This window comes from Amblyomma maculatum, chromosome 1 (genome assembly GCF_055883805.1).
Source record: "Amblyomma maculatum isolate TAMU_Amacu chromosome 1, ASM5588380v1, whole genome shotgun sequence".
Classification (NCBI taxonomy): Eukaryota; Metazoa; Arthropoda; class Arachnida; order Ixodida; family Ixodidae; genus Amblyomma; species Amblyomma maculatum.
This window is the reverse complement of record NC_139344.1, coordinates 381,088,135-381,101,003: the sequence shown is the minus strand read 5'-3', so window position 1 is coordinate 381,101,003 and position 12,869 is coordinate 381,088,135. Positions and strand designations below refer to the sequence as shown.

At 44.3% G+C, this 12,869-nt stretch overlaps 1 protein-coding gene and 1 long non-coding RNA gene across 3 annotated transcripts in view; one reads left to right on the top strand and one right to left on the bottom strand.

The window, feature by feature from the left end:
* LOC146208368 (suppressor of lurcher protein 1-like) overlaps positions 1–12,654 on the top strand; it is a 103,891-nt gene extending 91,237 nt beyond the window's left edge. Inside the window, exons 10-14 of the mRNA XM_084592953.1 lie at positions 1,532–1,570; positions 2,168–2,336; positions 8,127–8,326; positions 9,130–9,177; positions 12,587–12,654. Of these exons, the coding sequence (XP_084449079.1) occupies positions 1,532–1,570; positions 2,168–2,336; positions 8,127–8,326; positions 9,130–9,177; positions 12,587–12,654 (524 nt within the window). The remainder of the gene's footprint in view (positions 1–1,531; positions 1,571–2,167; positions 2,337–8,126; positions 8,327–9,129; positions 9,178–12,586) is intronic.
* The window catches only part of LOC146208365 (uncharacterized), a 590,053-nt gene that overhangs the window by 395,045 nt on the left and 182,139 nt on the right, over positions 1–12,869 (bottom strand). The gene's annotated exons all lie outside the window — the stretch shown is intronic.

Sequence of the window (12,869 nt, the reverse complement as noted above, 5' to 3'; positions counted from 1 at the left end):
AATTGAGAATTTGCTGTTGACATAGAAGAGTTGGGCAGGCCATACGTCTAGCGCAAGAGCTAGCCTAAGTTCTCCCGCCAATATGAAGGTGGGTCTGCTCTGCTCCTGTATGGTTTGCACTTTGAAAACGTTAATCTTGATCACAACCTTAGCAGCATCAAAATGTTCTTATATGAACAGCATTACTTCTTCGCAGCGACCGACAAATAAAGTGTATTCTGTTTATCAAAAAAAAAAAATGCAGGACTCAATACGCAAAATTTGAATTCAGGCCTTTCCGAGAATATTGAAATATTCTTTATGAAAGCAAGAAAAACGAAATCATAAATTATGTCTTTCATCTTGGGCCAGATTTGGTGATATTGGGTTGAGAAGACAGTCCACGAAACAGACGTTAAATTTTCATAAAGGAGACTGCCACGCACTTAAAAAATATAACAAGGCTTTACAGACGTCTAGGCTGAGGGGTAATCTTCATCATAGTGGTATGTATTTGCTTAAGACCAGTATTTATAGTAGATGTAAAGAGGTTTCTACAAAATAGCCGACTTAGAACCCATATAAAAGAGCAGAAAAAAAAAAACAATATGAAAGTGAAAAAAACCGGCGCATGCGTCTGCTGTTAGATTAGTCGCAGTTCAAAAGAACTTCCACTAGCTGCACTCGGGGCACAATAGAAACCCCGAAACGTACACGCGCACGCACACCTGCACATTTAGTGCAGTTGAGTGCTCTCTGCGGCACTCCGTACCCAGACAAAAAGAAACCTTGAGTTGAAAATTGCTTCTCTTGATTGGAAGAAAAACATGTGTCACCCGCATATTGCGAATATGCTTTCAAGATTGCGAGTGAGCGGTTCCAGATCGCCAATGTAGTTTACCACAATCTAACTTTAAAAAACTGAAGACTCTCAAAATGGTGAAACAGGTTGTGTGCCTACGAGCCCGGGGGGAATGCAGAAAGCTTTTGATGAAGCCGCCCTAGAAGCGTCGAAATTTTTTTTCCTGTGTGTGTGTGTGTGTGTGTGTGTGTGTGTGTGTGTGTGTGTGTGTGTGTGTGTGTGTGTGTGTGTGTGTGCGTGTGCGTGTGCGTGTGCGTGTGCGTGCGTGTGTGTGTGTGTGTGTGTGTGTGTGTGTGTGTGTGTGTGTGTGTGTGTGTGTGTGTGTGTGTGTGTGTGTGTGTGTGTGTGTGTGTGTGTGTGTGTGTGTGCGTGCGTGCGTGCGTGCGTGCGTGCGTGCGTGCGTGCGTGCGTGCGCGCGTGTGTTGTGTGTGTTTGTGTTTAAAACTGCATGTAAAACTGCTATTGCTCACAGTTTACATGTGTTTATAGCTGTGTACGAATTCGTGCGTGCTTACGTGCGTCGAAGAATGTACACACTATACTGGCTCTAGATATATATTTTTTTTAACGCAAAACGTTGTACATTGTTTATGTTTGTGTAAGTCTGAACTCATGCATTTGCACACTAGTGTGCACATCAACCAGCTGAGAGCAGCGGCTTCAGTTCATAGCGGCCTCTTTCGCTTTCAGATTTCGGCATATCGACGGGCAAGCAGGACACGTCGTTTGGTGAGTAGGCCAAGCACTTTAAAAGACCATTTTAATCCTGATCACTGAGAGGAGAAGGGCATATCAACTGCAGTGTTTTCTTGTGTTCTGTTTTTTTCTTTTTTTTTATTCGCGGCGCGCTTCTTGTGTTTTCGTTTTCCCGATTTCTTTTTTTTTTTTATCGTTTCCGCAAGGGCATCGCTTTTTTTTTTCTGTACCTTGTATCTAGCTCCGATCACCTGTCTCTCCAATGGTAGAGAAAGAAAAGGAGTGAAATAAATCAAAATTCAATCGCTTTCCCGAATATCGCATGCGAATGAAATGCGGGAACGCGTTGATTTAGATCTGCATTCAGCCCAACTCATCAATGCTTTGCGGCACGAGTTCGGCGGTCAGGGATAGCCAAAAGATTAATAAGCGCTAAACCGAAACCGGAGTAATCTATCAATTTGGACAGAACACCAAATCCGGGCTTCCTTCGGGTACTTCTCTTTTGTTTTGGTGGGAATGAGAAGAACGTAACGAGGCAGCAAAAAAAAAAAAAAAAGGAAAAAAAAAAGCAAGCTAGCTGCATCCAGTTCGCCTTTTTCTTCCCCCTCCCTCCCCTCGTGTTCACAGCGTGCGGCTTCGCCTACAACAGCAGCGACTCGACGAACGGGAGCTTCGCATCCCCGAACTGGCCTGGCATTTACCCCAGAGACACGGAGTGTCATTACTTCTTCTACGGGGTTCCGGGCGAGAAGGTGTTCATCGAATTCGCCTACTTCGACATCGAAGGCCTGCCACCGTGAGTGTTTTACGACCTGCGTGCCCTGATTTGCGCGGTAAAAGAAAAGGGAATGAGATAAAAATGAAAAAGAGCAACACTTCAAGGAAATGAGACGAACATTCGGGGCTGGGCTTCCTCTTCTCAAAGCAATGCTGTTGGTTCTGATTTTTTTCCCCACTGCTGGTTCTTCGAGCGGGGCCTCGCTCTTGCCCCCTTTTGACCCCTCCCCACAACTTAAGCGCTGTGTCATTATTGACGTTCTTGCAAAAAAGTTTTAAATTGCGTGTTCACGAGCCATTCCAGCTAATACAGCCTGTTAATTTTTGAAAGTACTGAATATATACGGTTACGATCAGACGTGCTCTCGATTTTAGATCAATTGTTTTTCTATTCTGCCACACCGCGAGCAATATAGTCGATCTTGGTGAATAGTAACTCCTCCGAATCACGTCTTAATGTCCAGGTAAATCAGTTACGATCGCATATCGCAGCATGGCCCTCATTCTGCGTCCATATGACAAACGTGTATACATTGCGATAACACAAAATGAGAAGTTTCCCACGATGTCCAAGTGTATAGCTGTATAAACAGCTCCTAATCTATAAGATACCCACAAGGCACTAAGCCAGGACGCACACTCTGTGTCCTCAGAATCTCTGTCACGAGCTGAATATCATGGTGCACCCATTTACCCCCCCCCCCCCCCCTTATGATCAGGGAGTGTCGCAAATATAAAGAGTGAGGAAGAAATACAGATAACAGATAGAAGGTAAAACCGCACGCATTCTTGGTGCGCTTGCTCTCGCGTGCTTCTCGCAAGCCTACCCAAGAAGAGCAGCGCCTTATGTCCGTCCTCGTCTTCTTCCCCATCCTCGGTTCTGGAGTGACGGAGGCTTCGTTGCCTGGAGCACAGACCAGAAGCCCGCCTTCCACGCCACAAACCGAAGAGAGCCTCGTACTAGGAGAGTCGGCCACGGAAATCTCGGGACCGATATCTCCTCGCGCCTCTAGAGATGAGCTACGTCAGGAAACCGAAGAAGGAGAAAAAAAGAGAAAACGCGAGTGGCAGAAGGCTCTGAAGTGAAGGCGGAGCTTCTCTCTACGCTCCAGCGCCTCCTCTCCGAGATGGGTAAAGCAAAACGTCGAAAGAACAAGAAAACATTTCCTAGGAAACGACTCAGAACTGAGCCCTGAATCTCGCTCTCTGAGCCCCATACTCTTGGGGGAGAAGGAATGAAAAGCCCCAAAGAATGATCCAAGATGTCCCACACTGGACCACGAGAAAGACCACAGTATTTGCCGCCGCTTTCGTGAAAAGAACAAGAAAAAAAAACTAGAAAAACGAAGAAAGAAAACTCGATACAGCGGATAGACACAGATCATCGTCTCTTGCGAAATGCCTGTATTTGTTGTTTGGGACGTCGTCCCCGTGTCGTCCCTTTCGACAGGAGCTCTCCTCCACTGTGCCGCGGCTCTTGCATATTTCACGCGCGGGGATTTCAAGGCAGAGCTCCCCCACAGAATCGATGGGTTTTCTTTGATTGCGGACGACGCGCCTTGCCACAGCGTCAATACTGTCCTTTAGGAGGGAAGCCTCCCAAGCGACGCTCTCTGCTCGTCGAATGGAGGAAAGGTTGCCGCTCCTACTGATTCTTTGCATCTCTCGGGCTCACCGCAGCAGAGAAGAGAGGCAACGGCATTTCCTTGGATTTCGAGACGAACGCTTCCACTCTTGTCCCAAGAATGAAAGGTAGCTCTTCATAGCAGGGCAAAACAGATAATTCGGCACACTTTGTAAGGAACGAAGGCTCAGTGGAAGCAGACATAATTAGCAAAACCGTTCAAGCAATAGGGACAGCGTAAAATATTATCATTCCAGAATACGAGCAGAAATACGGCTTACTAGATTTTCAGGAGAGACGGTTCACCAGTTAATGCCAATGCTTTCAGAAGCTTCCCGAGTTTTTAGTTCTTTCGTTCTTGAAAATGGTTTGTCGTGATTAACGAGCTCGGCAGGGCTCGTGCGCTCTATCTGGTGGAAAGCTCTCGCTTCTCAGTTTAGTGAAACCCTGCTTGAGAATTGTGCGGTGGAGTATATGAATACTGTTGAATCAGCGTAAAAAATGTTTTACTCATGACACCAAGAGAAAGACAAAAATATAACCTCGATCTCAAGTTTTTCAGGGCAAACTAAAGTACTAATCCGCCAAGGAGTCGTTGTAGCGGAAGCTCTTTTAAGAACAGCAATGTGTTATTAGTCCTTACTGGTCCTTATTGGTGTTACTATAGTCGTTACTGGTGATCTACAATATTTACTCGCGTTCTATTTTAATTTCCGCGAACGCGTAAAGAATGGGTTACATGAAGTTTTTCACTATCGGCAGTCGCCTGAGCTTTAGGTGAACGTGAACCACCTTCCACTCCGCTTGCTGAACGCGTCAATCGGGGCGTCAGATTGCAGCCATTTCCTCTAGGCAACAGCACCATGGGTTCTACTAGCGCCGTCAGAAACCGAAGAAGATAGCCATACCCTTCTTACAGCAAAAATGTGAGCCACGCCGCGTCGGTTCTCCGCGCGGCATCGATAAAGGAGGTCAGTTTCCTGATGACCTGCTCGCATCAGAATCCAAAGGCCCTCACCCCCTATCGCAGTCCGGGCCTACACCCACGCTACGGTCTTGTCTCGGAGCCAAATGAGCCGAGGTTCGCTTAATCTTCCTTCGAACCAGGGGAAAGCGAACGCTCGCAGCACACTCGATGGAAGCGTGGTGAAACAGAGTGGAGGGACAACATAGCGCCTCGCGAACGTCGCGGCGTCTACAAGTATAATAGGTCCATTTGTCCTTGGTCGTATTCTTGCTTGGGTGGCGACTTTTCGAGGGAGAGCTCCTGGTCCGCTCGATGTTTACGTATCGACGTCAAGCAAGCGGCCAACCGATCGACCGTCGGCCAGCCGGCGATGGTGATGACACTGCGCTCGGCTTGGCTCGGCCTATGCTTGTCTTGACTTGGCTCCTTTGTTTGCTTTTGGGCGGTGCCCGTCAAAGAGCTTACGCAGCTGTTTTGCTATGTAGAAGTTACGAGACTTCGGTCGCGTGAGTAATGGCCACCTCTCTTCCCCTCCATCCTAACCCTCTTGTCCCGTGCGCGATGCCGTTATTTTGAGTAGGAGATTAGGAGAACGAAATGATAAGCGCGGATGTCCAACCCGCTTTCCCGCCGGCTTCTACCTCTTAGCTTCTTTTCTCTTTTTGTTTTTCTATAATTTGACGGATTGGCGCTGTCTTGAGAGGAAATTTGTCTTGGTTATCGAAGCCCTGATGTCTTCGCGGAGGAGCTCACATCGACAGGCTGTGTAACGGCCCCGCCAGCTGTTCGAACGTAAAGAACTTTTTTGTTCACTTATATTACTGGTTTTTATCGGCGTCGTTATTTTTAGATGGTCTCTTCTTGGGAGGATATAATAAGTTAGCGCGACAGGGCATAGAAGTTTTCGCCTTTGTCCTAAGCTCTGGTCACTGTCAAAGTTTTTAGTTCTTTTATCTTTTGCCTTTTGACCCTCCATTACAAGTTTGTCAGCCTTCCCAAGATGTAAGTTTACGTAAAGTTCGGTTTGGGGCCACACGAGGTCCACATAACGTAACGTGATTGAATAACCCTGCAATTATGCTTGGTATAGCGTTCGCCTTAAATGTATACGCGTTTGGGCCATCAGCTCGTAGTTTCCTAGGTACCGCAATGCTAAACAGTTCTGACCCACGTCGCGGGACCGGTCATTATGCATTGCGCAATTTCTGATGCTCAAGAAACGTAAAGCACTGAAGCGAAGGCAACTGGTGATTTGCTATTAAAGACAGTTTTTAATTTGGTATTTTTTTTAACTGCCGTTGCAATCATGTCAAAATTGCAGGCACCTGTGAAGCAACTTTGGGTCTCCCGGCTTTCCAGCCGGACACAGTTGGTTGAACATTCTGGACCTTATACAGTTACAAGAATTTTGGTGGTAGAGAGATAGTGCTTTCTAATTATGCCCTCATTCCCAGGCCTAACAAGACCCACCCGGAAGCAGAGCGTAAGAAAAAAAAAAGAGCGACAGCGATTCGAAATTATAGTATATAAAGTAACAAAGGTGACAGCGTAATCGGAGAAAAAGAAATTATCGAACTTAAAGAAAAACCTATTTTAATGGTCCCTCTATAGATATTGTCCTGGTTTTTTTCACCATCTTTGTTACCGAAAGCACTTTGTACCATTCTTACTTAAATGAAATTCTACCGGCGGCATAATACCGCTTTTAAAGCCTCAGTGCGCGAATAGCGCACAAGACACATAGAGGTGTGCTCATCACTGTTGATGTCGATAGAGGTTCGTAAGCTTGGAGTGGCAGAGGTTGCTTAAAACTCAGGATCGTCGGCCTCTCGGTGTTCAGTCCAGACTGCTTGCGAAAACAAAAAGAAAGGATGGCTTTAAATAGTATTGCTTATTAAACGAGTTAGTTGGTTCTGCTTTTGAAGTAACAGTCCACTAAATATTACTAACCATGCATTAAGGTGAACCCATATAGCACGACATACGAAACGTGTCATCTGGTATGGGCTCTCCTTTCGGTGTAGTCTGCCAGTTCTGGCGAACTCCAATCCGAATTTTCATTAGCCTGAGTGCTGGCCGCACACCGCGAATTTCTATGGCCACGCGCAGTCATTGAGAATGATATTCGTTGAAAGCGAGAGTGCTCATAACAAAGTGGCTCTTCACAAGCGTGCCGTCAAAATATCTAACTTAGAGCAACGTTCTTATATCTAAGAACGTTGACTTAGAGCAGATATTTTCGGCTATCAATCTGAACTCGCAAACTATCCAGGAATACAAATGTCTTTTGCAACATTTTGCTAACTTGAATAATCAAGGGACACTTAAGTTCCGCCTTGAGAGTATGGCGTAATAGGGTCTCTCACTTAGACACATACCCATTAGCATAAAGTCATAAGGCACCACTTTACGCTGAAAGCAGCGGTCTTTTCGTCGCTCCGGTGAACTCACTATAGTGATGAATGTCAGTGTGAAAACGAAAATTCGCAGCTTCTTATGTTTAACCGACTTGGTAGCGGTTTTTTTCTGCGCGTGCAATAAAGGAACGGGCAGTACGTGACCTGGTCGATAAACTGGTGGACTCGCAAACCAAAGATCGTGTATTCGAATTCTACATTAAGTTTTTATTTACGTTTTATAATTTACTTCATAAAGTTAAAGAAAATGAATAAGTGGTGAAGGGAGCCTCTTCGCAAGCGCCGCCCACGTTTCGACAAGGGTACTTGTCTGCGTCTGGTAAAATCAAATCAACAATTTTAAATCACTAGGACACGTAGGTGACTATAAGGCATGATTTAACATTACAGTAGCGGGATGTTGCAAAAATGTCCGCGCGAGTTAACGTGCTGTAGCAACATAACAGCTGCGACCAATCAGGACGTTTCGCTCATTGCCAAGTATACGTCGACGTCGACGCCGACGACGATGGCTCTTTTGCTACACGAGACTTTTACACTCTCGCGTAAACGTAAGGCTTCTAGATTGGACAGTACTTCATCTGGAAGAAAAATGACCTCCCTGAAACTTAACTGACAAATCGAAAATTGTATCCACCCAAATAAGTATGACGTCATCCAAGCATCTCTTGCAGGCTTAATAAAGGAATCTTTTTGAGCCACTACATTTACCAGTTGCATCTTTTTCTTTCTCTCCTAAATCTGCGGAGGAAAATTCTCTATACTTATTGCTCTCTTTCTCCTCGTTTGCTCTTGGTACAGTTGCACAGCGGAGACGGCGAGCGACTACGTGGAGTTCACCAACTTTCCAGCGGCGGACGGCAAAATTTCGCGCCACTGCGGCATGCAGAAGCCGCCAAACATCGAGTCCGAAGGAGAGTTCTTCAGGGTCACCTTCAGGACTAACGACCGCTTCGACGGCACGGGATTCTCCGCGCTGTACCAGTTTAGGAGCATCATAGGTGAATGTCTCCTCAGCTGCCTTTCTCTCGCGTGGGGTGAAATAGCAATGGTCGGCAATTCGTTGCCAGTCGTTCAGGATTTTACTTTTCTTAAACGGTACCTAAGAACAAGATTCCAATATTTAATTAAATAATCAGTCTTTCATACAGACAGGTACTCGTTAAGTGTGTTTTAGGGGAAGTGCTCTGGACTAGCACGAGTTTTCCTACGAAGGCTCTGTTGAGGTTTTTATTCTTTTAATCTATTACCACGCTGAAAAAAAAAAATTGAAATAGAAATTTTTGATATATCCTACATATTTTTAATATTATGTTCAAAATATGATAAATATTTAAAATATGTTTTATGATTCAAAGTACCTATTCCGGTAAGTAGTCAAATGAATGAAGTGTTCTTAAAGCTTAGCGAATGCGGGCTGCAGGACCTGATTCAGCCGATGGGGCAGCGTCATAATAAATAGGCAGTATCAATACACATACTGGAAATCTCGGGCTCCGTTATGAAATAAGGACGGAGCTTCAACAGCGTAGTGCTTGCCAGAACACGTGGCCGTAATCAGATTATCCAGACAGGTAGATTTGTCCTTTGCTCATTATGATAAATTTCGAATACCGTGCCAATGAAGGCGTTCGCTCCAGCCGTCCATTTCTCAGAATTAAATTGCTCATAATAAAAGGCACGTGATAAAAAAAAATGAAAGAAACAGTACTAGTGGCAGCAAAATGCTGCCACGTTATAAATAGAAACTTAAAAACAACAAACAATTTATTACCGTTTTCTTCACTCCCCGCCCTCATTATAGACCCTTATACAATCAAAAGGTTCCGGGGAGGTGCGGCGTGTTTAGAAGGTAAGTGCAAACGCATATTTCCAGTTTTTATTATTTTTTCACACTGCCGTCAGGAAGGCAGTTTCAGGATTATATGCCCGCCCTCATCGAGTGTTTCTCTCCTTTACTGTGCCGTTAAAGATCCCAGTATGTAAGCAAAATTAATATTCCAGTAGTCTTTAGCAGCCTGCGTCAAATGCTGAATAAATATCCTCAAATAAAAGCATGACGCTCCATACGTTAAGCCTAATTCACTTCCTAGATAGGCTGCAAGTGCTACGTATTATCTAGTCCTCTTGTCTTGCTTTTACGTCGTGGATAACATGCCACGTCCTGGAACGAAGCTCACAGCTCGTTATCGTTTTCGTGTGCTATCTCCCACAAACTTGCGCTTGGCTTTACACTTTGCGGAAGAGAATAAAACACTTCGTAAAATAGCGGAGGACATCAAATTTACCTACCACGCGCAAGTACAGTTTCCTGTATTTAATTAAAGAATAAGACTAAAAATTGCGCGTTGGAACAGCAACAACGAAGCAAATAGGCGGTGCATTCCCCAGAGTTAGCCAGATAAAATTGGGCGTGGTATTTCGTGACGTCTTCTTACCTTCTGCAATAACTCGGTTGTTCTGGTTATAACATTTGCATATAGCCGTATTAGAAACCCAAACTGCCTGTCCGTCATGGCGAAGTTCAGTAGTATTCAAATATTAATAAACAAGTTCGCAGTTTTGGACTACAAACCTTGGTGTCGCCTAGAAAGTTGAAACTGCCTTTATTGAACTTGTTCACTTTGTTTATTGGAAAATTTCTATTATTTCTTCATCAACTGCTTACGGTCTGGATTCTTTAATTGTTGCAGATTCCGAATTATTTGCAAGCACAAACAATTTCTGTGCCTTAAAGCTAACGTTTATAACATTTTCTGGCTCCGTTACCCGCGCTATCATTAGAAATAAACATAAAATATAAACATGCACAAATAGGGCGAACGTCCGCACCCACTCCTACCAAAAAGAAAAAAAAACTGTTTGTACAACGACCCTGTGAGAAAAACATAAAAGATAAGCATGCGCCAATAACGAACGTCAAGGAAAAAAAAAAAAAAAAGAACAGTCTGTAAAACGATCGTCGTAATGAATGCCAAATATAAAAATATAAAAGAGGTTAACTTTTAAAACGCAACGTAAATTGGCTAATGCAAGCGACACTAAAGGTTCGAAATCTCTGAAGAAAATACAAGCAAAGCACAGCAACACGAAAGTGGCTTGATTATTATTGGTAGCCAAATAAAGTGTATTTTCAGCCCCGCCGATTAAACGTGCGAGGTTTATTTAGTTTGACGTTGCGCAAAAAGACAAACTGATGAATATTTTATTGTGCGAGCGCCTGATAATAGACATGAGTCCTGACCTAGTTTTCATAGCTTATCTGAAGCAACAGAGATATGTGCGGGATGGCAAGACGGCACACTTTCTGCGCAACAGTGTGATATAACATTGCGGCACATGAAAATGGCATAAAACACAACTTCAGGCTTAGATAACTAGCCTGGTGCATGATTGCTTCTGCGACCATGTTAATATAGTAGCGTTATATGTGGCCTCTATATGTTCCTTGCCGCAGCTCCTTCAGCTTATTTGTTTTATTAAGCAGAAGGTAGATAAATTAGTCATAGGAAAGTCCACAGTGCCGCAGCTATGAAACAGATGTCCGAAATAGAAGGGATAAGAACATCAGAACAAATCAATAACTGCGTTATTAAGGAAATAAAATGTGTTTCGGGAGCGAATATAAAGTTTCAAAGGTGCACGCATACGCTTGCGTTCATTTACTGCTAAGGTTTGTCCTCAAAGACGGAACAAGCACTAAATATTTGACGGTGTGAACGCAACCAAACCGTTTCTCCACTAATATGCTGAATTCATGCGACCTAACGGTTCGCAATAAGTTATTATAGACTAAAGCTATCTTCCTGCTTATGGAGCAATAAAAACAATAATGAACGAACACAAGCACGGGATCCATAAATATGCGTGCTGCATAAAAAGGTTTAGTGACCGAGCACTACCTGAATTGCACCAACGTGTTCCGATGATTTTATTCTTGGGCATACGAGTGCGCAGCATCCACTAACAAACCAGAACATTTCCAACGCTTATTTCAATTAAGTATTCTTAGCGCTTATTTAGCTTTTCATAAATTGACCGTTTATTCTGTATTATGCCAGAATGTTTTAATCTGGCTTTCCATCTGGAACTTTATTAATACGGAAAGAGAAACACAGTATTGGAAACAAAGAAACCTTTTTCATGCCTTGAGGTTTTTTTGGGGGGACTTTAAAAGCGACCAGAAAATTGCTCATCTTAAAGAAGTTGCGTATTTATTCGCTAGTTTGTAAGGCACAACAAACTGGAGGCAAAAAAAAAAAAAATAGAAGGTCTCTTAGATGTCTCGTAAGAGGAGAATGGCGACAGCCTACCCTTCCTCTCCTATCATTTGCCTCTCATCGTTTGCCTGATATCGGTGTCCGTTGCAGTGCTACATGTGGTTTACAGGAAAGGAAAGGCGCAGTATCTCTCACACTTTCTCCGGCAAGTGTGTTTAGACGGTACACCATCGCTCCTGTCGCGTGGCGTTCCTTGGCGCGTGTTCAATTGTGGGATTGCAGATGGAAGAAACGCTAGACAAGAGCACATCTCGCGGAATATCACGGAATACGACCGGTATCGCGCACAGATCTCGCGCACGGGATTTCGTTCGATGAGTCTAGAAAGGCCTTTGCCTTAAAAGTTCGCGGTTGCTCACAGCGCACGCTTCACATGAGTCCGAAACAATCGCAATTATTCGCGACACGTGCGTGGCTGTGACACCCCTCCCCCCCCCCCCCCCCCCCAATTTTCAAAAGAACGGAATGCCGGGGAAAACTACGTAGACAAAAATGAGTAGTGTAGTTCATGGCTTTGACTTGAAGGAGCAGCATCATGGTTCACGATGACAGCAACAGAGTTTTCATCACGGTGCAACCAGCAATAGTTCGCTTGACGAAGATGTGTAATTAATCACTCTAGTTTCTTCTGCTTCGCCTTCCTCACAGCGCACATAATAATCAGGCCATTTCTACCTTTGCCTGAACTCAAAATAAGTTGAGTCGAGTTTGCTCTAGAAGGAAAGTATAAAAAAAATAGCATCGAGAAAGGAAGCAAATTGCAAGTCGTGTCTTTGTCTCTCAAAACTCGCCCCCCTTTTTTTTTCTTTTTTTTTTAAGAATTACCACGATGCACTATATGTTGAATTAATGCAAGCAGGCCAAGTATACGTCATCGGAAATATTATACCTCGAGACACTTTATTCATTTTGTTCTTCCCTAACTATTTGTGGAACCATTCGCCCTTCCACTCTACTAATTGCAGCAACTTACTTTTTCAGGCTGCAAGCGAGTGCTCATCATCGTTATACTTGTTGCCCTTCTACGTCTGGCTGGAGCACTTCGGTAGCAGCGGTGACAGCATAGTGTGAACCACAGAACTCACCTGCTGTGTTGTTTCACCCCCTTGTGACAACTGTGGTGAATTCAGTGAATAGTGAAGTGTGCTGCGAACCCGCCATGAAGACGGCCTGTGAGTGAACGTCACCCTTGGAAAGTGCTATACGGCATGGGACCTTTGGCCACTCTGCAGTCCTTCACTGCATTCATCTCATCACAGGGAAA